The 25,523-nt window shown below is 40.0% G+C and overlaps 1 protein-coding gene across 6 annotated transcripts in view; it reads right to left on the bottom strand.

Annotated features, from left to right (window-relative positions):
• Nucleotides 1-25,523, bottom strand: part of atp11a (ATPase phospholipid transporting 11A) — a 56,636-nt gene that overhangs the window by 22,984 nt on the left and 8,129 nt on the right. For all 6 annotated transcript variants that reach the window (XM_080296872.1, XM_080296874.1, XM_080296873.1 and 3 more), the window contains exons 2-8: nt 6,409-6,531; nt 2,342-2,431; nt 1,637-1,717; nt 1,417-1,524; nt 823-951; nt 437-540; nt 240-287 (exon numbers count right to left, since the gene is read on the bottom strand). In XM_080296872.1, the coding sequence (XP_080152998.1) occupies nt 240-287; nt 437-540; nt 823-951; nt 1,417-1,524; nt 1,637-1,717; nt 2,342-2,431; nt 6,409-6,531 (683 nt within the window). The remainder of the gene's footprint in view (nt 1-239; nt 288-436; nt 541-822; nt 952-1,416; nt 1,525-1,636; nt 1,718-2,341; nt 2,432-6,408; nt 6,532-25,523) is intronic.

The following is a 25,523-nucleotide window of genomic DNA, read 5'->3' as shown; positions in this document are numbered from 1 at the left end:
TGTGCTCAATTAAATCAAATTAAGATAAACAAGTAAGCTTCGCACTAAGTCGTCATTCTGCAGAAATGCGAAATCTTCTTTGAAAGATTGAGCAGCATCACACTTTGTCATCAAAGAAATTTAATACATGTCTGGATGGTTTTGAATTTTATTTTTGAATGATGGGTGAATACAATAGACACATGCTGATTTCTTTAATGATCTTTAATATAAAAGTGTAATATTTTGTGTTATTTTACCTTGCCACTGGCTCATTGGTCATGTAGATGTTGATACGCCCCACGAATCTGTGTGGGTAGGAAAAGAATTGAGATAAGGCACATTTATTTTGCAAGAACACTTTGTTCAAGTGTGTGTGTGTGTGTGTGTGTGTGTGTGTGTGTGTGTGTGTGTGTGTGTGTGTGTGTGTGTGTGTGTGTGTGTGTGTGTTACTGACTTGTACAGGTCTGGCTGCGGTTGTTCACATTCTATTGTGGCATGGATCGTGTCCACTTCTTTCTCTGTGTTGTAAGCTTTGGTTTCCTGAACTGCATAATATGTCTAGGTTGGAAGAGGGAAGGAAAACAGAAGAAATGGTTGGGTAAATGAAAAAAGAGAGAAAGATAATGGGAGTGTAAGTAATAAGGCAACACAGGAGGAGAAGTATTAAAGACACATGGTGACAGAGGGCGGAAGGGAGATGAAGGGAAATAAGAAAAGCAATAAGGGAATGGATTAAGAGTTAGATGAATGAATGGATAAATGGACAGAGAAAAACATAAATCACAGCAAATCATAATGCATCTAGTACATATTTAAGTGGATTAAGTTTATCCAGCACACCTTGTGACTGCTCTCTCCATCCAGGCTGGCTGTAGTAACAAAGCAGGTCCCGTCATCTCGAGACGAGGAGAGGAGAATGAGATCACAGGGAAAAGTCTCATCTTCTTTCACCAAGACCACATCTCCAACCTGCCACACAGACCGAGACAACAAATGTTTACTTCTAATACATGCAGGGCCTTGATACCTTGAAGCCAACAGCTGGAGCTTTTTGCATATTTAAATTAATTCACCGGGGTCTAATTTGCCACTACCGTCCTGGCTCTGACCACCTAAGTGAGCATATCAGTGAGGAGTCCTAGCAGCACTTTAGTAGAGAAATACAGTCACTGAACGGAAAATGCAGTCAAATGCAACACACCTAATGACTTACCAGCAGTAAGCTCATATCATTTCAGTCTTATGTCGTTACATAACAAACATCAATCTAAGTTCTTTTAAAGCTAAATTGCTTTTAAATGCAGGCAAACACACACACACACACGTACAGAGAGCTTAGTAGCAGGAAAATTCCTCAGTGTGAGCCACTAAAACAAATGCACCAAAGCTCTGTTAGATGGGGTGAGTGAGTTATCTGGTTTCACACACACACACCCTGAGTTTGCGGCTTTGTTTGCGGACCACTTTGCCATGATGCACCACGTGGACAGAACACTGGTTGACAGCGTTGTCTGCTTTGTGTCTCAACCAGTCCTCATAACCCTAAGAGAGAGAGGAGAAGACAGAGAGGAGGATGTAAAAGTGAACATGTGTGCCTGCAGGTGTGGCTGCTGGTGTAGTGTTTACTGTTAACAGTCACATTAGGTGAACTCACCTGTTTAATGGCGGTGACTGTGATGACAAAGAACAGTGGCAGTCCGCTGGTGACCGGACTGGTGGGAGTGTCAATAATCAACTGAAGTGACCGCACACATGAACATACAGCGAGAGAGAGAAATGAACGGCAAAAAAGGTTTCGGGGGAAGAAGAATATATAGAAATGACAGACAGCAGTAAATAGGCAATAAAACATGTCTGAGCTTTATGGCACTAAACATAAATATAAACATAACATAAATATGATTAGTGGAGCTACTTTAAGCTGTTCCCTTATTCACAGTGGTGAATAAGTATAGTAAAAGTGACATCTCACTCTGAAATCCCATATACACGTTTTTCCTCTGGTCTATCACGACAGTTTTAGTGTGAGTCTCCCAGCTTTGAGCAATTTAAGGTAGAAACCATTCTCTGTATATTGAACTGCACATGTCAATAATGAAGCATAAAGAAAAATATGTTTCTACGTGAAACATTTCTTTGATTGACTATAATGATTCATAGAAAGAGATGTTTCTGCTGAGTTTTTCTAATGTATGCTTCTGATGCAAGTGCCATTAAATTCAAGAGAAAGCAGACGTCTCTAGATAAACAGCACACAAGGAAAACTCTCCCTTAAGGAAAAATATGAATTATCTTTACAACATGCTTTGCAGAAGCCTTGTAGTGAAGTTCAGTCAGTGTGAGCAAGAAAATGTTTTACCTGAACCAGAAATATGATGAGAAAGTAGAAGTTGGCGACTCTCCTGAACTGCTCAAACATATTCTTTGGGATGAAGTTCCAAAACGTGTACTGGAAACAAGAAATTTTCTTATGTTTAATTAAAAAGATCTAGAGTTTAAAAAGATCCCACAGTGTTATCAACATCTATCCATGATAATGGAAACAAAAGCAAAGAGGCTTAAGACCAGATTCCCTAACATAATGTGCCATTACTAACTGGGTTTTGGCATTAAAAAAAAGTACTGCTGCTAATAACAAAGACAGCACAGTGACAAGATTCAATTCAATTCAATTTTATTTATACAGCGCCAAATCACAACAACAGTCACCTTAAAGCACTTTATATTGAAAGGTAAAGACCGTACAATAATACAACAGAAAAAAACCCAAGCAATCATATAACCCCCTATGAGCAAGTGCTTTGGTCAATGGTCAATGGTAACTTTATTGTCCCTAACGGGAAATTGATTTGCAGTATGTCCGTCCAAACAAACAAACAAACAAACAGACAACCAACACATCACATACACTCACCAAAATAATATAATATAATACAAGCCTGAGAAAACAACCTAGATTTTTCATCAAAAAAGTGCAATGTGCAATGGCAACAACACTTATGGTTTAGTGTTATTAACTATGATAATAGCAGTAGGTACAAAAGACAATCTATGTCTCTTTGTCTTCACTGCAGGCACTTTATAACGACGACCTGATGGAAGCAGTTGAAAATCATTAAAGAGAGGATGATCTGAACACAACAGGACAGAGGTTGCCTTCCTCAGCACCTGCCTGTTATAAAAGTCCACAAGCTGGACCTGAGACCTCCCTGAAATCTTGCCCGCCACTTTAACCAGGTTGTTAAGTCTGGTCTTATTATTCAGGGACATATTACCGTACCAAGCAATGATACAGAAAGTTAAAACAGATTCAATAAAACTTTTATAAAAAAGAGTCATCATTTCAGATGAAACATTAAAACCTCTCAACCTCCTTAAAAAGTACAGTCTTTGTTGAACCTTTTTCACTGTAGCAGCAAGATGTTACTCAAAGGACAGAGACTAGGACAAGAACAACCCCCAAATACTTATAACTGTCCACCAGTTCAATGGCTGCACCATTTACCACTGTTAGCGCAGGATGGGGGGATGTCTTCCTGAAGTCAATAACCATGTCCTTGGTTTTCAAGGTGTTAATCATTAAGAAGGAATGATCACACCATGAAACAAACTCATCCACAACAGACCCATGGGAATCCTCTTCACCATGAAGGAGGCTTCCAATGACTGTGTCATCTGCATATTTAATGAAATGCCTGTTGGCCTGTGTACTGCGACAGTCATTAGTGTACAAAATATACAGTAGAGGAGAGAGACAACAACCTTGTGGTGAGCCAGTAGAAGAGTTCACCTGAGTTCAACTCCCTTTTAAAAGGAAGAACCCTCCAGCAGAACTTTCTCAGAGAGGGCCAGTCATCTGCTGTGACCAGTTGGGGTAAGTGGAGGAAGACAGGACAAAAGACATGGCGTGAAAGAGAGCCAGAGATTAATAATAACCAGTGACTCAATGCAGAGAGGTCTATTAACACATAGTGAGTGAGAAAGGTGACTGAAGCTCTTTCTGGGATAGTGGCGCAGCTGCCCCTCTGTTGGTCTTCCTTGGTCTCTTGTGTTCTGGGGGCCACTGTAAGTCTGGAGTCTTGATCTCCTCCATACCTGCTTCATGCCCTGGTGGACGGGGCTGTGGCCCCCCCACACCCTCTAGCAGATCATTACATGAAGGAACAGGTGTACACACGGGTGCTCACACACACAAACTACACCCTTTTTGGCAAAGCACACTGTGCGCTGTCGATATTACGTGCTGCACAATAATGTTTAATATTTAGTATTTGCTGTTATATTCCCATATATCATCGTGATGTTGTTTACTATATTGCTCTCGTTTTCTTCTGCTTGTTTTCTTTTTTCTTTCTCAACAGGTGATCCAGGTGATTGATATATGTATTTTTTTGTCTGCTTATTTAGTTGGTTTTTGGTTTTTTGCCCTTTATCCCAGTCCCTCTTCTCCGCTGTTTTTCCCCCCTCTTCCTTTCTCCCTTTTCTTTTCCTCATTCAAGTCTGTCCCGTATCTAGCAAGTGAAAATAAAAAATAAAAAAATAAAATAAACAATAAAAGGTGAATCAAATAGACCATTACGGCAAGGCTGGGATGGTCAATTTGGTAAAGTAAATCCGTTGGGCATCTTTCTTCGCCTTTAGACAATAATTCTGATGGCAAAAGAACCAAACGGGACAGGCAAAAAAAAAAAAAAAAAAAGAGAAAGGTGACTGAAGAAAAAATGCTCAATGCATCATGGGAATCCCCCAGCAGCCTATTGCAGCATAACTAAGGGAGGATTCAGGGTCACGTGCACTGTTCCCTCTAAGCTGAGCACGTGAGCAATCGCGCACTGCTGACACAGTCTCCGCGCACAGAAAATCAGCAAAATAAAATAAATACATGTATTTACTTTAATTCCAATTCAGGCTGGATTTTTTTTTTTTTGTGCGCAGCGGAGATTTTCTGTGTGGTTAAACCATGTCAGCAGTGCGCGATTGCTCACGCGCTCAGCTTAGAGGGAACATTGGTCACGTGATCCAGCCCTAACTATATGCTTTAACAAAAAGGAATGTTTTAAGCCTAATCTTAAAAGTAGAGATAGTGTCTGTCTCCCGAATCCAAACTGGAAGCTGGTTCCATAGAAGAGGGGCCTGAAAACTGAAGGCTCTCCCTCCCATTTTACTTTTAAATACTCTAGGAACAACAAGTAAGCCTGCAGTGTGAGAGCAAAGTGCTCTAATGGGGTGATATGGTACTATAAGGTCATTAAGATAAGATGGGGTCAGATTATTCAAGATGTGAGATCTTGTATTTGAGGAGCAGGATTTTAATTTTAAGTCTGGATTTAACAGGAAGCCAGTGAAGATAGGCCAGTATAGGAGAAATATGCTCTCTCTTTCTAGTCCCTGTCAGTACACTTGCTGCAGCATTTTGGATTAACTGAACACTTTCCAGGGAGTTTTTAGGACATCCTGATAATAACGAATTAGAGTAGTCCAGCCTAAAAGTAATAATTGCAGTAGTTTTTGCGTGTAATAGGTAGGAAATCATAATTTTGCACATGAACACATATGCTATAAAACAGAGAAATGTAGAGTTTACTAAATGTTTTTTCCTTTTTTCCTTTTATTGTTTGTTTTTTTAAATCAGGCAGCAGGAGGAAGCTTTTCTTGGCAACATGTAAAATAATGTTTATTGGTACAAACTCAAACCTCAAACACTCAAAGGACCTGTGATGAACAGTTGAGAGAGGCCTGGTTAACGTGCTGTAGTAAGTGAGACTTAGTTATAGATAGTTATGCCAGTTGGACCATATCAGCAAAATCTTTCTTCATACTACGACTCAATGCAAATATTACATCCAGGTCAGAAATCTAGGCTTCTTTCATTTACAGCTTGTAAAACTAAAATTAATGTTCATGCAGCATAGCCTCAGTTTATAACAAACTGACATTTAGACTGGAGGGACAGAATTAATCAACAGAAAGTCCACTCCAAGACCAGCTTAGCAGTTGGAACCAGCATAAATACCAGCTGGTTCTACCAGTCCCTGATGCTGTTTGCTTTAACAGCGGGGGGGGGGGAGGTTTTACGAACCACAGATATGACATTTTCAAAAAGTTGGAGCGGGTCTAAACTGATCACTGAAATTAAAACACAGCACAGAGTGTTCTTTCCCAAAACAGCTCATTCACTGGTCTTTGTCCCATTACCAAGTAGTGGTCGCCCACGCTTTAAAAACAAAGCATGAATAGTGCTGGAGTACTAACAGCTCTGTTCTGCTGTGTCCTTTTGTTTAGACACTGATGCTGCGCTCAAATCATAATTGATTTTAAAGCTTCACCTCTTCACCTCTAAACTCTCATGATATTGCAGGCAGATCCTGATGAAGCAAGTCCTGCTTTGAATATGTGTGCATCTGTGTGGGTGGGTGTTTCACTGACCTTTGAAGAGACTATTCTGTTGTCAGGAAATCTTTGCTGTATAAAAGCTTCAGTTCCTGGAGGAGGCTCCTTATGTCCAATGTAAATTGTCCGGCTATCGACCCAGTTCTCCTCCCCGACACACTATGGGAGGAAAGACACAGAACAAGTTTGATTACCCTGCACCATACATGATGGTTTCATGTAGTATCAGTTTATATTGTCATTGTTTTAGTTTAGACAGTATGCGGTATGCTGACAGACGTCTGTGAGGACTAGTGTGTACGTACCGTACGGGACACACAAAAACAGACTCACAAACATTGAGAGAGAATTACAATGAATGAGTTATTTCTTCTCAATCAATGAGAGCCTTTGTTGCCACAGATACACAGACCTGCATGTGACTAAGACTGGAATGCATTACACACACACACACACACACACACACACACACACACACACACACACACACACACACACACACACACACACGCACACACACACACAAACACAGATGAAACAGCAGGATTGTGTCTCTCTGCGCTGATGCTGCTAGTTTGTTATTTTTGACAACCCTTTGTTTGTTTGTTTGGTTGTTTTTATTTCTTTTTGGTCTTTGTTAACAGGAAAATTGTACTTAGTAGTCAGTATAATCTTTTAATGATATAAGTTTGCATATGGTAGAATGCTGCATGTAATCATTTGTGTGTAGAAGTATATAGTTGGTGGCATATTGAAAGAATGTCTCTTCCTAGGAGGTCTGTAACATTCTAGGGTGTTCACCCCCACACCCTAGGAGCATGGGAGAGGTCGTACCTTGTCTTATTTTTTTACGGTAGGATTAATCAGAATCAGAATCAGAATCAGAATACTTTATTGATCCCTGGGGGAAATTATTTTTTGTTACAGTGCTCCATTTTAAACCAACATTAAGACAAGACAGACAATACGCTAACTAAGAATAGTACAATATATACATATATATACATACATACATACATAAGTCACTTATAAATAAATATTTGGAAAAGAAACATGTGTAGCTGTAGCAGCAAACAGTGTGTTAAGTGGATGCGTTGTACAGGGAGATGGCCACAGGCAGGAATGATTTCCTGTGTCGTTCAGTGGTGCTTTTCGGTAATCTCAGTCTCTCACTGAACGAGCTCCTGTGACTGACCAGCATGTCATGGAGTGGGTGGGAGGTGTTATCCAACATTGTCTTTATCTTGGACAGCATCCGCCTCTCCGACACCACCTTGAGGGAGTCCAGCTCCATCCCCACAACATTGCTGGCCTTACGGATCAGTTTATTAAGTCTGTTGGCATCTGCGACCCTCAGCCTGCTCCCCCAGCATGCAACAGCATAGAGGATCGCACTGGCCACAACAGACTCATAGAAAATCCTCAGCATTTTCTGGCAGATGTTGAAGGACCTCAGTCGCCTCAAAAAATAGAGACGACTCTGGCCCTTCCTGTAAAGTGCTGTGGTGTTTTTAGCCCAGTCCAGTTTATTGTCAATGTGTACTCCAAGGTATTTATAGTCCTCCACAATGTCAACACTGACCCCCTGGATTGAAACAGGGGTCAAGTGTTTCCTGGTCTTCCTGAAGTCCACGATCAGTTCCTTGGTCTTTGCCACGTTGAGCTGCAGATGATTCTGCTCACACCACGTGACAAAGGAGTCGACCACAGCCCGGTACTCTGTCTCATCATCCCTGCTGATGCATCCAACCACCGCAGAGTCATCAGAAAACTTCTGAAGATGGCAGGTCTCTGTGTAGTGGCTGAAGTCTGTGGTGTAGAGGGTGAAGAGGAAGGGGGAGAGGACAGTCCCCTGTGGTGCCCCTGTGTTGCTAATCACCTTGTCAGACACACACTGTGGGAGACGTACATATTGTGGTCTTCCTGTCAGGTAATCAACAATCCAGGACACCAGAGAAGCATCCACCTGCATCGCTGCTAACTTATCACCCAGGAGGGTCGGCCTGATGGTGTTGAAAGCACTGGAAAAGTCAAAAAACATGACCCTCACAGTGCTCGCCGGCTGGTCCAGATGGGTGTAGACACGATTGAGCAGGTAGATGATGGCGTCCTCAGACGAGGCTGATAAGCGAACTGAAGGGGATCCAGGTGTGGTCTTACTATGGGTCGCAGCTGGTCCAGGATGAGCCTTTCCAGGGTCTTCATGATGTGGGAGGTCAGTGCCACGGGCCTGTAATCCTGGGGGCCACTGGGACGAGGCGTCTTTGGTACAGGGACGAGGCATGATGTCTTCCACATCACCGGGACCCTCTGCAGACTCAGACTCAGCATAAACAGTTTATGAAAGACTCCACACAGCTGGGGGGCACAGGTCTTGAGGACAAGGGGACTTAACGTAGCTATGTCAGTTTTAGTTTAAGTGCTTCTTTACATATAGATGAACTGTTGGATTTTCCAGACCAGCAGGTTAAGGGAAGTCGTTTATGGGGCCACACTCTGACCCCACACACACACACACACACACACACCTCCACATTCCAATGTAAGGAACAAACGCTCACTGAAGTATAAATAAAGACCGGGGCAGTTTCTCAGCGCGAGCCTCAGTGCTGGAGGCTGCCCTTGCTAGCAAGACGTTCTGTGTGTTTCTCTTCTCTGAGTCTTTACTGAAGAAGTGTTTTAGAGTATATTTCTTAACAGTCTTCAGGGTAGAAAAATTAAATATTTTCATCACAATTACCATAACATGTGTTAAATCATATAGTTCCTAAATACATAAACTCCTTCCTTGTAGTATTTTATTTTAAAGCCTCTAATGCTAATATTTTATTTTTATTTTTTTGTAAAAAGTGATGTCTTTTACACAAAACATATTAATCTAAACCACTCAACTTAGTCTAGATTTCCTTTGCACAATTGTTTGAATGAAAACTAGAAAAAATTTTCAGCCATTCAGTTTATATGTGATAAAGACAAACTTGAATACTCAAAGTTAACATGTGGTAGATTAGCAGTGGTGAGAATGCAGAGGACAAACTCAATCATTCAGCATGTCGTTCTAACGCTCAAAATGTCAGGCAAACTGGTTTAAAATATTTAAGGCAGGTCTGGACCTGCATGAGAAACACACTTGCTACCTCTGATGTCAACACAATCTTTCCCACTAACCCTGAGAAAGAAATCAGTTGCCTAATATTTTTTCAAATCCACACCAACACAAATATGCAGGTAGAGCACCTTTCTACAACTATTTTCATCCTCTTTTGGTGCTCATTGACATTTTCATTTGACACAATTTAAAGAGGCCCGGAAGTGCCGCAATTCAAACAAACATTGTGCTTTGTGCTCTGCTGCATTTATGTGAAATTTATAGGCACTTACAAAGCAAGCATTTACATACAAAACAGGCTGTTTGGATTCCTCCATCAACAAATGACTGTGGCTCCGGTTAATGGCTTTAGATAACAAATGGGTGACCCTGAACATCTCAGCGTGGAGCATTTTGTCTGACATCTCAGCTCTGCTGCCACAAGGACAGCTGCTTATATTATATCATATTTCACTTTTGATTTATTGACCTCTTCCTTTCTTTCCATTTTATATTTTATTGAGCTGCTTTTGTGCAATTTTAAACATTTTCTGAGCTATTGTTTTGTGATGTTGTATTTGTTTTTATTGGGATTTTATTTTCCTTTTCATGATTTTGGCTACTGTGACGTTTGAGCATAAATAAAGTATATATTTCACCTCTGAACTTGAATATCAGCAACCTCAGAGCTCTACACAATATAACATCAGTCCTCTCACACGTAGCTCTTTGTATTTTCTCTAAAATTTCAATGATTCAATCTTCACTTCTTATCCACAAGTACTCTAATCATAAGATTTATGCACAGTATAGTTACTGTATAAAAAGGTCCAGGTGTGTAAAATGATTAGAAGATAACACACTTTGTTTACAGTCAATGAAGTACAGGTAGCTTCCATGACATGAAATTACATCTGAAATACCTGCAACAATCTATCTGTTTTCAGGGTCAGAGGAGGGCTGGAGAGCACCCTGAACAAGTAACCAATCACTCACAGCGCTAACACAGACAGACAGACAATCCCTCACATCTACTCTAATGTAGAATCACCAGTTCACCTAGCACGCATGTCTCTGGGCTATGAGAGGAAGGAGGCATACAGGAGAGAAACCAGCCTGCATATGCAGACTGTACACAGAAATGCCCCTGATGGCCAGCAGCCTCAAACCCAGAGCCTTCCTGCTCTGAGGCGATATTGCCAAACATTGCATCAACCTTTATTTCCTTTGTCAAAAACAATGAACAAATACTATTTTAGCCTTCATATTACTGTTTGAAAAATGTCCTTAATAACCGTGGTTGTAGTCTTTTAAGATGAGAAGGGTCATCCAAAGCTTCAACCAAACAGTCTGAATTATATCTAGACAGCCATGTCATGGCAGGCAGCAGCCATCTGGCCATTTTGACCTGAAGTAACCAGAATGAAAAGCAGGCCTGGGCACCTAAGTCTGTCTCTCTCATTTTAGCCATTTCCTGCACATATTACGACTGTCAGTGTCAGCAATCACAACAAATAAACACAGCGAGTCGTTTAATTTGTCCACAAATCATCTGCCTGCACACACACACACACACACACACACACACACACACACACACACACACACACACACACACACACACAGAGGCTAACGAGAGGTGACAGTAATCTGTGGCCAGTGAATGAGATTGTGTGTCAAGAGGCTGCATGGCCCAGTTTTTTTTTTACTTTTGCTCTATCTATCTTTTACACACACACACACACACACACACACACACACACACACACACACACACACACACACACACACACACACACAGAGAGAAACAAGTTAACTCGCAGCTCTAAGATTACCTTGTTTAGGATGAAGGTCCATTTATATCCTGTGACCTCCAATTATCTATGTGACACAGTAAAGGAATAATGGAAATGGAAGGAACAGGAAGACTAAAAGCAAAATGGAAACTGATGAAAACTGGCATATAAAGCTTGAACCATCTGCCTACTTCCCTCTCTTCCTTGCTAAAAGCTATTGTCGATGCCCTATTGAGACCAAAGGTGCTAAAACCGGAGTTTAATTTCTGTGTTGACATTTAGATCGGTTCACATCATGTGCCTCAGAAGCCGTTCTATAATAAATCCAAACCAACATCATCCATCATATCTGACAATCACCACACTCTGATATCTCTGTGAAGACGGGGATGAAAACCAGATACCACGGACAGCTTGCCAATCCTGACACCCACACAGTGTTGCTGTTCCTCCTCTTCTCTCCCACCTGCCTGCTCCGTCTGCTTCACCTCACACATTTCTTACATATTTCCTGTTAGCTGTCTGCTTATGGAAGACAGCCATATTTCTATACAAGACTCTGGCTGGTAAACTATATAATATCTAGCATGCAGCAGAAAGTATTTCTCATTTCTGTCATACAGTTACTAATGAAAAAAGACAGAAGGAAGGGGGCAGTTAATGTTGTTGTGGTTTTATAATCAATCAATGCGTAATGTGGCCCAATATAAACATGTTGCATAATAACAGTTAGTAGGAGATGCTCCGATTATTAACTCATAATTGGTAGCAGCGCCTAAGCTTAATATTAGGATCTTGTTCACAAATGTAGCACCTACAGGAGGCAGTACCCCCTTTCTTCTGTGTGAACACTATGGATTTGAGGACCATCACAGTACTAAGAGCTGTTTTGTTTGTGTGTTTTTAGCTCATAGTACCATTCCTAGTGTAACAGGAAGTTTGAGTGTTGTAGATGTAAAATGGTTGCTCCAGATGTGCGTCTAAACATCAGCAGCTCTTAATGTTACTGTTGAAAAAAATCAGAATTAAACCTAAATGAAATGAACAAGCTGAAAAGTTTAGGCTTTTTTGACCCTATTAAATATTAAAATATTTACCAGCAATACACTTGAACTTGCTACAAGGAGAAGCAATAAAGAGCGACACTGAAGAAGCTGAAACAGGATTAAAAACAGGGATAAATGAAAAAAAGGGATCAAAACAAGAGGCGATGTTGGAAAACTAGCTGCTGGCCAGCTTTTGTGTTACTTCAGAGTTTCTATTCGTGGGGCAAATGCAAGCAAAAATTAAAAATAAATAAGGATTCGACGGCAAATAGCTCCCAGGGGACCTACTCAGAGGGTACTTATCCTCAGACAGTCCCCAGAAGAGTCCCAGAAGAGTTTGGTCTAATTAGACTAAATTACTGCGCTGCTTCAGTTTGTTTCATCCAAACTACTGAATGGATTAAAGGGATGAATCCCAGGATAATTGTTCTTTTTTTTTAGTGATAAAGTCAGCCGTCTTATCTGTGATACAGATCAGCAACTGCACAACTATACTAACTATACACTATTACTACCAGTGCAGTAATGCTGCATGACTATTGTTTAAAAGCTGAGCGAAAAGTTGCGCAGAACAATGAATTTGTTTGGATGTTATGATCATTTCAGAAATCTGTATTGATCAGTGTTGTTTTTCTTTAGTCTAACCAGATGGCACTCCACAAGAATCAGTGGGCCTTCTCTCTCGCTGTCCATGTTGCCGGTAATGCAACTTTATTGGTTTTCTCACCTCTTTCCTCTCTGTCTCTCACCACAATCCGGTCGGCCTCTAAGTCCACATTCTCTCTCCTATCGATTATGTTTAGCTTTCATCCGGATTTGAGCTTTTTACATCAAAGGCTGTCTGCGTTTAATCAAATAAAATAGCATCTTTACAAAATAAAAGCGAGGCTTATAAAATAAAGCTCTGCCGTATTAGCTCTGGCTTTTCGACTTTGAATGTAACTGGAAACTTCGGGCTATTCTGGACCTTGATAATCACTATTAGCAGAGGTTCACGTTTCAGGACGTGGGAGGTTTCAGGGGCGTATTTATAGTTGGAAGGGAAACATTTGTGGTCAGGAGAGAAAGATGGAGAGAGCTCAGAGGCTTTGTTCGTGTCTGTCTCACTCAGCACCCATATTCACTTTCCTGAATGTTAGTGGAAAGCGACAGGCTCACATACGAGGACTAACACATCCCTGCAACATCAAAAGACAACTGAGAAGCCATACATGAACAATGGCATATAACGTTACCTGTGCAGACACAAGGTATATTTAGACAAGCCTAACTTGTGCTGTCATTGTGTGTCTGTGTCTGTGTGTCTGCATAATACAAGAATGATGAGGTAAGCCCACCCAGTGTCAACATTAACGTAACAGGCACCGGGCTTATTTTAGGAATTTCACATTTAGATTTAGCGCCTGAATGTACACACAGGTGCAAAGATCAGCGGCACAAGTCTCTGAGAGTTTTAGGAAGTGAAATTAGCTCTTCGAATGTTATCTTTTATGTATTATAGCTTTTTAAGTGACAGCGTCACAGCTGTCACTATTGTTTTTATTAGTATTAGTAATATTATTATTAGTAAAGGGCAACAAATATAATACTAGGTTCCATTCCTCTGTGCTCTCGTTCTGTATTCTGGATATGATTACTTAAGGTTTTTGATATTGCAAAAAAAAATAAAGTAATATAAAAGTAAATAAATTAAATTCATTTCATTGTTTCTGTTAACTTCTGATTTTCTGTTAATCACTTACACCCTATGGAAAATATGACTGAATACTCAAAATATAGGCAGAAAAGGGTGAAAAAAACTACTTGATTAAAACAGGATTGTTTCCAGGCACTGACTACGAGCACCCACATTACCATAATATAATCACAAACAAAGTGAATACATATAATACCTTTAATCAGCTGTACCTGCGTATCTGTATTTCTGTTAGATTTAAAATGTTAAAAGATAAACATGAAGTGAAAAAAGGAGACGAAAAGGTCATCCAGTGCATCACATTATTCACATTATCCTGACTTAGATCTCATTTAAATGTGTGAATACGTCAGAGTTTTAATAAATCGCACACTTTTAAAATGCCTTGAGAACTGAACGCAGCATTTGAGAGGCAGAAACTGAAGGCCCACTGTGACAAGTAACAGAGGGCCATATTGTAAACAGGAAAACATTGACCCACCCACTCACACACAAGACGCTTCCTGCAGCAGACACACACCCCACCCCTGACCCCACCAACCAAGACACAGAGGAGCAACAAATTCATGTGTGAAAGAGAACGAGAGACGATGCTCGACAGGCAGGACCCAGAGAAGAGAGACAGTTGATATGGTTCCTTCCATCAATACCAACAAAAGAGATGTTATTTTGATTAGATAAGACATACCTATGTGTTTGCTCTCCAACGAGACATTGGAGTACCTGTTGAGAGGATTTTCATTACGTGGATTGTTTCATTATCGGGCTCTTTTGGTATGTGCCCAGCTGGTAAATACAGAAAGATCCATACAAATCCATAATCACAGCAGCACATGGCCGAGACGTGATTTTAAGATTGACAACAATAGAGCGCACATCAACATTGTCACCTGTAACTCAACTGACAGTTAAAATTATCTTATAATCTTTATTAAATCTATGACGAATGCACCCTTAGGTGAACAAAGGTCATAATTTGGCCTCTTTAATGACTGACACAAAGGTTGTTACAGTAGGAAAACCACTAAATCTCTACAACCTCATCTGGTGTCAACTACATTAGATTAAGTAAAATGGTAAATGGCCTGTATTTGTATAGCCCTTTACTAGTCCCTAAGGACCCCAAAGCGCTTTACACATTCAGTCATCCACCCATTCACACACATTCACACACTGGTGATGGCAAGCTACATTGTAGCCACAGCCACCCTGGGGCGCACTGACCAGTTACTCTGGTGTCTGTGAGTTGGTTAAACTTCCACCCATCTCCACACTACTGAACTCATGACTGAGTGTTTCACATTTGATCACATGAGAAAAATGAGCACATCCACTCTACATATCTGTTCCAGAAAGCCTGGAGCTTATTAAGAGCTGCGCAAGAAATGAGGAAGTGGAGCCACTTCTCTCTTCTCTTACTCATTTTCCTAATCTGAACCATTGTTGTAAGGTTAGAGGGCTAGAAGGTGTGTAACGCAGTTTGTGATTTTGGTTTATATAAATAAAATCAACTTAAAAGAAATAATTTATAATGACCATGCTGAATGTAGTCAAATTAACACATACTCACTCACTGTACTAACTGCACAATCCAGAAACCAACCTCCACACTGCACTCAGTCAGTGCTGTATGAAGCCTGGCAGGTAAAGATAACATTTACAGGACACTGAGCAGCAAAAGAGGAAATCACCACAAAACACACAAACTATTGTTCCTCTGCAGATTTAAAGGCTGAGTTTATCGTTTCCACCGATGACCAACCCGACATTGTTTTATCTCCCACTGCAACAGGCAGCGCTAAAAATTAGTCAACAGCTTTCTGCTATAAAGCCGGTCTACGTTCTGTGTTATACATCATGTTTGCATGTGGAAACACATTCCTCACGTGTGTCATGAGTGTTTATTATCGCTCAGCTGCCACTGCGCTACAGCGATAAGGCAAACCAAGCTTTCTTGTCTAAATCACTAGCCGATAAATGCAAAGTGTGTGTGTGCATTAGCAATTACTCATATACTTGAGTCAGATGAGTAGAAAGGTAAATAACTGATAACGTGCAGAAGCGGGGAGATTCTCATACTAACTCTGAACCCATGAATGTTTTCCCATTTTCTACACAAGAAGATTTTTCACACCATCCCTGCGGGGCTTCTCTCAATGGACTTGATAGGAAAAGGCAAAAGAGCAAGCCAGAAATAGCAGTGAGCATGTACTATCATGTGTTTCAGAATTACGTGGGGAGGGTAATAAAACGATTGACTGTTGCACGTCCAGAAAAATAAAAATAAAATAAAACACCACACAGATGATATGGAGGTTCACTCACCCCGGCTGTCTGTAGTTTAATCTTTATGTGTTTGTGATGTTCTGATAAGGGTACAGATATGTGTGTGCAATCATCTTGGCATGTGTATTACCTGAGTTACAGATTAAAGACCAGCTGTGCGCCCCATCTGTCACAATGTTGTCTAGCCTCACCCAGGCCGCCCTGGCCAGGCCAAATGAGATAATGGTAAATCCTCATCATCCAGCCTTAAATGCCTTCAATCAACGCTGTGATTGAATGCTGTGTTCACCCCAGAGAGAAGTTAGCAGTCATGCATTTGGAGCTGAGTGTCTGGGAAAAGTGATCCAGAAGCCTGTAGTTAAGATTACACTACTTTATCCTAACACAAACTCGAAATAAAATGCTGACTGTTTCCATAATAGGAATTTATGCATTTAAACATGACAAAGCAGCTTGGACTTTATGTTAATTAAGAGTGTGTGATAGAGCTGATCTTGCCATCAAGTAACCCACCACTAAATTTCTTTCCCATGTTTGAGACCAGAAAAAGGCTCTAAGAATGAGCTCTTAAAAGTTAAAGGGAATGTATAAGTGGCTCCATCTCAGTGACAAAATTGATTAATTGATCTATAGCACAATCTGCACCCAGTCTCCACAATTTCATTTTGTCCATCAGCATTACACATCGCTCTGGCCTCCCCCTGCTGTGGTGGCAAGGGGAACTCACAAAGTAAAGGTCAACATTGTAGCAGCAGTGCTTTATGGTGTGAGAGAAGAATTAATTTTGCCAGAGACCTGGAACATTGTAGCTTTGCAAAACTGCATAATGGGGACACTTTAATTCTGAAAAAACACTACTGTGTGTGTGTGTGTGTGTGTGTGTGTGTGTGTGTGTGAGTGTGTGAGAGAGAGAGAGAGCGAGAGAGAGAGAGAGAGAGAGAGTGTAGGTAAAATACCAAGCCACTATGGCATCATAGAGATCGGACAACAGAAAAATAATCAGTTACCCACAAACTAACTGTGTCTCTGTGTGTCTCCGGGGGATTTAGTGATCTGACTGCTCTCGTCAGTGTTTTGTAACCTTCTACATGCACACACACGCAACCAAACGCACACACACAATGGCCTGATCACATGAGAGCACTACTTGTATTAATCAGAGTCAGTGGAATTTACAATTCAGCAGTTGTTCAACCTTTGTGTGTGTGTGTGAGAGAGAGAGAACTGTTTTTAAAGTAACTCTGCACCTGCATGTCCTTAAAAACTCTTGCATCTGTAGAACTGAGTTAAACCAGGAGCAAAAAGGAGGGAAACACAGGAACGATGTAGCGACAAAGAGCGCCAGTTTCCAGTATTCTTCAGGTCAGCATGAACTCCTTTGCACTACAATGGAAATATTAAGTGCTTTTCTTACTTACTTGCTATTTTTAATGCAACTGCAGTAACTATAGTTGTCACATTTGCTGCATAATTGTTAACACAGCTACATACAAAGTTTTAATAATTGCCAGAAAAAAGTTGTCAAGTAATGTTTGCCTAAAAATCATTCTTCTGATCTTGCATGGACCAAATAAATAATCAGAAGATAATCATTTTGTTGTAGCCCCAGTTTCTAAATCTGCTACATAAGCTACAACTAATAGTTTAACTGCAACGGCTGCTGTGACCAGGTGTTTTTAGTAACACCTCTTTTTTAACAACAACTGCTCTTGTTACCAGTTCTAAGGACTACTTCTCATCCCAACGCTTTCAGCATGCTTATTTAGTCAAAATTTATTATCAGCATCTACAGGTTACGCATCAAGATTCATGCAATAAAATTTCAGTAAACTGTCTCAGTCAGCAACTCCACAAAGTAATAATAAACTGAGCATCCAGGGCTTCACTCAACTCTTCTTGCCTATTACTGACTGAACGCATCACTCAAAGTGACAGACAGTGTCAGTTGTCAAAGACATGCACTATTTATCAACACAATGCAAAATTATTAAGCAATGCTTATAAAGAGGCACAATGCATATTTTTGCAGTACAAAATCTAGTCTGATTCATTCACTGATTGTCTGGATACGTAATGAAATCTGACATTTTGTATTACTGCAGTGATGAACAACAGTATAGTATACTGTGTGGCTTTAATGCATGACTTTTAAAAGACTGAGGTTCAGTTAGATTTAGTACAGCACTCCACAAAAATACTTGAACTAAAAGAAGTTATTACTATTTAAGTGGAAAACATAATTATACTGGATTCCTGGTGACAATATTCACTGAAACCTCCTATAAATCCACTAAAATCAAATGTTTTCTGATTTTAATGAATACGCATAATATAAAAAGAAGTCTTAGTGTCTTGTGCACGTTTAGTCCACAGCTTGTTTTTATAAAAAGACTTAAGACATAACACATAATTGGTTGAGCTAGAATTAAAATTGAACTATAAATCAATTACAGCTTAATAAACTCTCAATAAAATACATGTTATGTTTCGTGTTAATAAATGAATCCTAAGGGGAGGTATGTGAGCGTAAACAGCAGGGCTGAAAACTCTCGTGAGATCATCCATCACTGAGATAAAATGAGCCGAAATAGACATTCACCTGTCTCCATTCCTTATGTAGGTCAGAAGACCACTCACCAGCTGTGTGGGTGGGTGTGTGGATGTGAGAAAGAGGCTATGTGATGGTTTGTTTGGTGGTGTTAATGCTTAAACAGCTGAGTAACTTGGTTTGTGAAAAGTGTTATATAATCATTTTATCCACATAAATGAGCTTGAGCAAACTTAATTAAATCTACATTCATGTATTACATTAAAAAAAATAAATTATTCTGTAGAAGATGTTCTCTTTCTACAGCCACACAAACCACTGCCACGTAGCCGACCTTTCCTGCTCCATCATCATTTCCTCTCCTTGATAAACTGTTGAGGACTGTGGGAAAAGGACAAGATAAAGCAGCAGAGGAAGAGAGGAGAAGAACTGGTAACCTCAGCCAGCTTCTGGCAGCTAAACAGAGAAATTCATTAGCCTGGTTTTCACAGAGCACATCTCGGTAGGGGACTGAGATAATATACCTGCTTTACCACAATGTACGCTTGTCTTCCAGTCTCTGTTTTCACCCCCTCTGATGACCCAGAATTACAAATATTCCTTCTTTCCCCTGGAGTTAGACTTGGGAAATCTCTGGGGCAACATATATAGCTGCTGCTGTTGGGCAGTTATTGCCCTCAGTGAAGTGGATGGAGGATAACGCGGGAGAGATACAAGGCAGAAGGCAGACGAGCTAATAGACCAACCACTGTGCTGCTCCTTAGAGCTGGACAGAAGGCCATTGTTGTGGATTTCCTGTAGATAAGCACAGTCATTCTTTGGATAGCAAGGGAGCAAACATACACAGTGCTCAAGCTTGCTTTATTGTCTGCTGTGTGGGTGTGAAAGGAAGGGACTGGAGGAAAGCACTGCTAGGTGTCACATGACCCTCCCATGACTTGACCCAATGCTGTAAATCAAAGGACATGGGAATAAATACATGTTATAATGGTTAAAAGGAGGTTGATAAAGCCTAATATCCTAATATACAATATTATTCACACAAGAATGCAGTATAGATCACTGTATAGATAAGCAGTCTATGAATATCAACAAAACCAGTTAACAAATCTCGATACAGAAACCTTTTTTGGCACAACAGGTTCAAGAACAGAAACACAAAATATCACTGAATCCAACCAACAACAGTGAATTCATATATCCAGCGAGAACCATTAAAACCAAAAAGAAAAAGCATTTATACCACAACATCTGCCATCTCCTTCCTCTCAAGTTAAACATGTCAGTGTTTGTGTTGAGTACCCAGGTCACACTAAGTGCCTGCATTGATCTGTGGACATTCAGTTGGCTTTAAATAACTGCAGCACTTTCACTCAAAGGAAGTGGGTGCTTATGACTTGGTAGCGCTGCTCAGCTTTTGCAGTGATAGCGCTGAGCAAAAGGGCGAGCTATAATAAGAGGTGCACTAAAGCTAGCAGGAGGTTTAAGGATATCTCAATCAAGCCTAAACATCTTGTCAAAACAGACTTTTAAAGGGGACATATTATGCCCTACGCACACAGGCAGCATGGGCGCCATAGTGGTAAGAAACTGTTGCTCCTGGGCTTCACTATGCTGGCATGTGTTCTCTCTGAGCACTCCAGCTAAAAAGACAAACACCTCTGTATTTAAATAAGTGGTAGATGTGAAAATGTGAGAGTTTGTCATCTGTCTCCATGTGTTCTGTAATGAACTTGTGAGTGGCAACCTTTCCAGGATTTACTCCTCCCCTCACCAAGTGACAGTTGGGATAGACTCCAGCCCACCCTGAATTGGATAAGCAGTTAAGAAAATGGATGAATATACACTCTTACAATGACGGAGGCTCATACTGAACAAAAATGTGAGAGCTCAAGCTTTTCAAAATGCTCCTAGCACTGTTTCCGAGTATGATGTCACAGATATCGCTACTATGTCACCTACACTCACCCTCCAATCAAACCTTCTGTTTGTGAGCGGCTACTAACTCAGAGTCAAGTGTACCTAAATGTAGGAAGGACGGAGTTAAAATAGCTTGTTTCAGATAGATGGTGAACTGAGAGACTGCACCAAGGCCCAACATAACTCTTAGAAAAAAAGAATCATTTTGCAAAAGCTATTAGAATAGAGACAAAATAAAAACATAGAATACAATTCATAAATTAACATAATACACTTTAAATATCTGCATGGAAATCAACAGCTTCAAAAACACAATTGGCAGTGCATACATTGACAAATGTTTGTGTCACTGGGTATCGTCATTGGCATTTTGTTAATACATGCAGAATACTTTGTGCAGTAAGCAGGATAACGGCTCAGCAGCCCAGCCTGAGTAAACACATGAGCTCATGGTATGGTACAGGGTTAAATATGAAGCATCAACCAGCTGGAGAAAGGTACTCCATATATCCACATTTCTGGGAGAATCATGAACATTTTCTCTCCTCTAAGAGTTAGATAAGATGATTGAAACCACATCTAGAAGATGAGCTTAACTTAGCACCAGGACTGACTGCAGTTCGGTTGAACAAAATATACAAAAAAAAGTGTCATCCACTGCATGTTTTTTTAAACAGGTGTTATATTATCCTGAGTGAATCGTCCAACTGCAAAGAAATTGCAGAAAATTGACAGCACTATTAGTGTACACGTATTTTACCTCTCTCAGTTTCACTTCCTGCAGTAACATCAGACCTTCTACGAATCTCTGAGGACATCAGAGAAAACTACCAAAATGCTTTTATATCTCTTCTTCCGACATGTTTACTTCTCAACTTTTCATTCTCCTCGTCTCTTTCCCTTTCGTTAATGGGAGCCTTCTCTAATGTTTGTCCTAGGGGCACCTCTTCCTAATGGTGTTTATTATACTGTTTGTCTTAGCAGCAATCATCCTCACACACGTGCACACACAGGGAGTATATGAAATCTCTGTCTACCAATGCACCTTCACATCCCATTATAAGTGCTCCAAGTGATCATTATTTTAAACTTAATTAATATCGCACAACTGTGAAAATTTCCACTATGGTCTCCCACAGCCCAAAGCACTTTTATGAAATAAGTGTTTAATTGCTCCAAATAAAAAGAAGTAAAAACAAACTAATATTATCGACTAAAAATACCCTCAAAATTGCAGAATTATCACTGAGAAAAAACAAAACAAATCATTTCCAGTTTTCACTGTCTATACAAAGACAAAGTGACTCATCTTACAACATCTTTAAACACGTCATTACTTCCCCAGCAACATAAGCTAAATAAGCTGACTGTGTGACTCAACCCAACTTAAAAAACATTGTTCAAATATTTCAGCATTTTTGTAAACTTTCCAAAATCTGGGTTCAGGAGAGCTTCCCATACAGCGTGTCATCAGCTCCCTGGGTTACTGCTGTCTTAATAAAACTGTGCCACAGTGGAGTATATTCAGGGAAATAAAGTCTAGCATGAATCATCCTCTTCAGTCTTATTGGCCTTCAAACTCCACTCATTCTCTGGCAAACAGAAACTGTAGCTAAGCTGTAGTTTAGGTTGTGCTATGAGGAGTAAGTGTGTGTATGTGTCCCTGTTGAACTTATTTCTAACTGCTCCATTTTTCCAGTTGTTTGAACTGATCCAGGCTCAGTGGAATTTAAATCGATCACATGATGTTCAACTGATAAAAAACTGGAGTCAAAACCTGCTCCAGGCCTCTCTCTTTTTGTTTCCATTCAAGTTTAATGAAACTTTTGAAAAGCTGTTAAACAAGTATCAGTATTTCCTAACAGATCGTCAAATTAGTTTTTCTGAATGAATGCTGTGTCTTCTGTTTTTACTGTATTTACATTTAAAGATTTTGAATTAAAATCATGCAGAAATCATGTTCTCTTTTAACAATATAAATTTTTCTGTTTGAGTGGACATCGTTCAAAGTTATATCCTGATAAGTATTCTTACGCATTTAAGTGGAAACCCACTAATTTCCTTCAGCAACATGTGGAGCATGTGCTATGGAGTATTATCACAATTTGTGCAAAAAAGTTGCATAAAGCCTTTTCCATACGGTAAAATCCTGTAAATTACCACAATAATGACACCTGTCTTCCATTCCTTTGTCTTCCTGGTTAAACAAGTAAGAAGAATGAGTGGAACTGAAAACGCAGCATCCTCTGCTCCAGCGCTTCAGGCATTTTATTTTTAAACTAGCTGTTGTGATTCTGACAGTGCAGTGTTAAATCACTGAGGTGCTCTCTTAGGTCCAGATATCTAATAGTCTGTTACATTGAATTACATTTTGAGAGAAGAGTGGCTCGCTCCAGTTCGGTGAACGAAAACAGGGCGACACAAAAACTTGAGACTCTTCAAACTTTTGCTGGACTGTGATCATCATCTGATGTCTCGGTAATCCTTGGAGATGGCTGTTCTGCTCTTTAGGGGTATTGTGTATTTGTTCTATGCTTTGTGTTGATGTGGTACATTTCTTTTCACTTTTGTTCAGTTCAGTTGAGCTTCATTGCTCTGTGCTACTCGTGGTGCTACACTCTCATGCACCCCCATGAATCCTGCTGCCCTTCCATGTCACCTAAGAAGGCAAATTCACACACACACACACACTCGATGAGAGTGAGCTGCACCCGAATAAAGGAGAAAATTACTATATGGTCAGTTTGTTCTTCATCTCCTTGACAACCATGAGATTACGTCTTCCTGTTTCTCATCCTCTGCACCCACTGACTCTATTACTGCATCTTAATGTCTGAATCATCATTTTGTCTGTCATCCACCATCCTCTAAAATCCTCTTTTCTGTCTTCTACTGAAAGCAGTGGGGTCAATTTTGTGGTCAATTAAAGAGGACGACACATGTTTTATAAACTTTTTAGCAACAATTCCCAGCTTCTCAACCCCACCCCCCAAAACAAACAAAAAAAAAATTCACAGCATAGCAGGGCAGTGGGTGAAGGGAAGCTAATGACATCACGTGGCTCCCATAACATCAATCACCTGACAGCGGCCAAGCAGCATGGTGGAAATACATTCCTAAACTGCTTCTTCTGCATGGATTCTCTGTGGGTTTCAGATAATAAGAGCCCCAGTGTAGTAGTTTTTCATATTGTATGCATAGTCACAATTACATAATATGAATAAAGTGGCTCTCAACACCTTTCTACTGGCTGTTCACTGAAGGATGATGCTTCAGCTGCGGGTCAAACCAACCAGCCATGAAACAAAGTGAATGACTTCCTGAACATAAAGCAGTTAAAATATTAAAAAATGCACCGTCGCCTTTGCTGTAGGAAGAACATCGTGTTGGTTTGATGCATAAATCCTGGAACAAGCCCAGTCCTCTCAGGAGCACATCTACTCCACCGCCAGCGTAGCCTCTGCTATTTTTATCATGCCGCTGTAGTTGAGTTGTACATACATTGTGTGAACTATAAGAGTTACTCCTCCTTAAATATATATTATTCAGCTGAAAATAACAGTACTATGGAGATATTACACACCCAGCAACAGGCCCTGTATATTATTATTAAATATATGTTTTGTCTTCGGTTTTTGCTTAACTATAATTCCAAATCTTGATCGAACAACAGCACTTTATCCATTCTTGCAAATCAATCAAGCATATTTAGATTTAATACCTGATCTTGATCCACAATATGAGAAATATTGTTGGGTTGCAGATTTATAGGTGCCCTCTTTTGCTTGTGGTATTTGTACTCAAATATTCATGTGGTGATTATTTATTCATGTTAAAATGCTGCATGTGGTGTGTTTCAGGGATTTACTTTATCACAGTAATTCTGCAATCAGAGCTATATCTATATTGTTATTCTGTGCTATCCTTCTTCCAGTCCTTTCCACTGTCAGATATAAGACATTTGCAGCACTACATATATTACAGTTCATAATTAAGCATTATCAAGGCGTCACTGGAAACTGAAAATACATCTGCACAGTCCTTTGTGTGTCCTAACTATTATATCACTTGGGGCTGAATGTTTTCTGGCAGACTGACAGTCTGAGCAGTTAGATCACAGTCGTCTACTGATGGGTTCCTGCTAAAGTGCATTCAAAATATTATAATTCATGTTGTTTCAATGTGCATCAGCTGCTCAACTATGGAAACCACTTAAGAAACCACTAGCTGTAGCTTGATGTTGAGCACCAACATGAGATTCACTTGTATGTATCATCTGGTTCCCAGATAGTAATATTGGCTAGTTTGTATTTTGTAGCCTAGCAACAAATGCATCTTCAGGAGGGGGCTTTGGTGTCTTTGATAAGTTGTTGCACAAAAGAATGCTGCAAGGCTTTGAACTGTAAACACAGCTTTACGAGTGCTCTCTTCAGAAGTCTTTGAAAAGCTTTTAACTTTCCCTGAAAGTGCAGGAGGCTGGTACCATGCAATAATTACTATTATTATTCATGAAAAGAAAGATAAGATGACTTCAACTACTGATCATTATACTTACAATTCTGTACCAATACAACATTATTGCACTAGCTGGGATGTCAGCAAATGTATACCTAATCACTGTCCAAAGATCATACCACAATTACTGTTTTCATGCACCTGTGGTAGAAGGCTGGAGATATACCCTTTGTGTATTTCAAAGCAGAATTAGGCCGTCAAAAAAAATGATATTTTTAGCAGTGATCAGCAGCAAATATTCTAATTGTTGTTCCAT

This window comes from Astatotilapia calliptera, chromosome 23, assembly GCF_964374335.1.
Source record: "Astatotilapia calliptera chromosome 23, fAstCal68.1, whole genome shotgun sequence".
Taxonomy (NCBI): domain Eukaryota; kingdom Metazoa; phylum Chordata; class Actinopteri; order Cichliformes; family Cichlidae; genus Astatotilapia; species Astatotilapia calliptera.
Note: the sequence above shows the minus strand (reverse complement) of the source record. Positions and strands in the feature narration are given on the sequence as shown.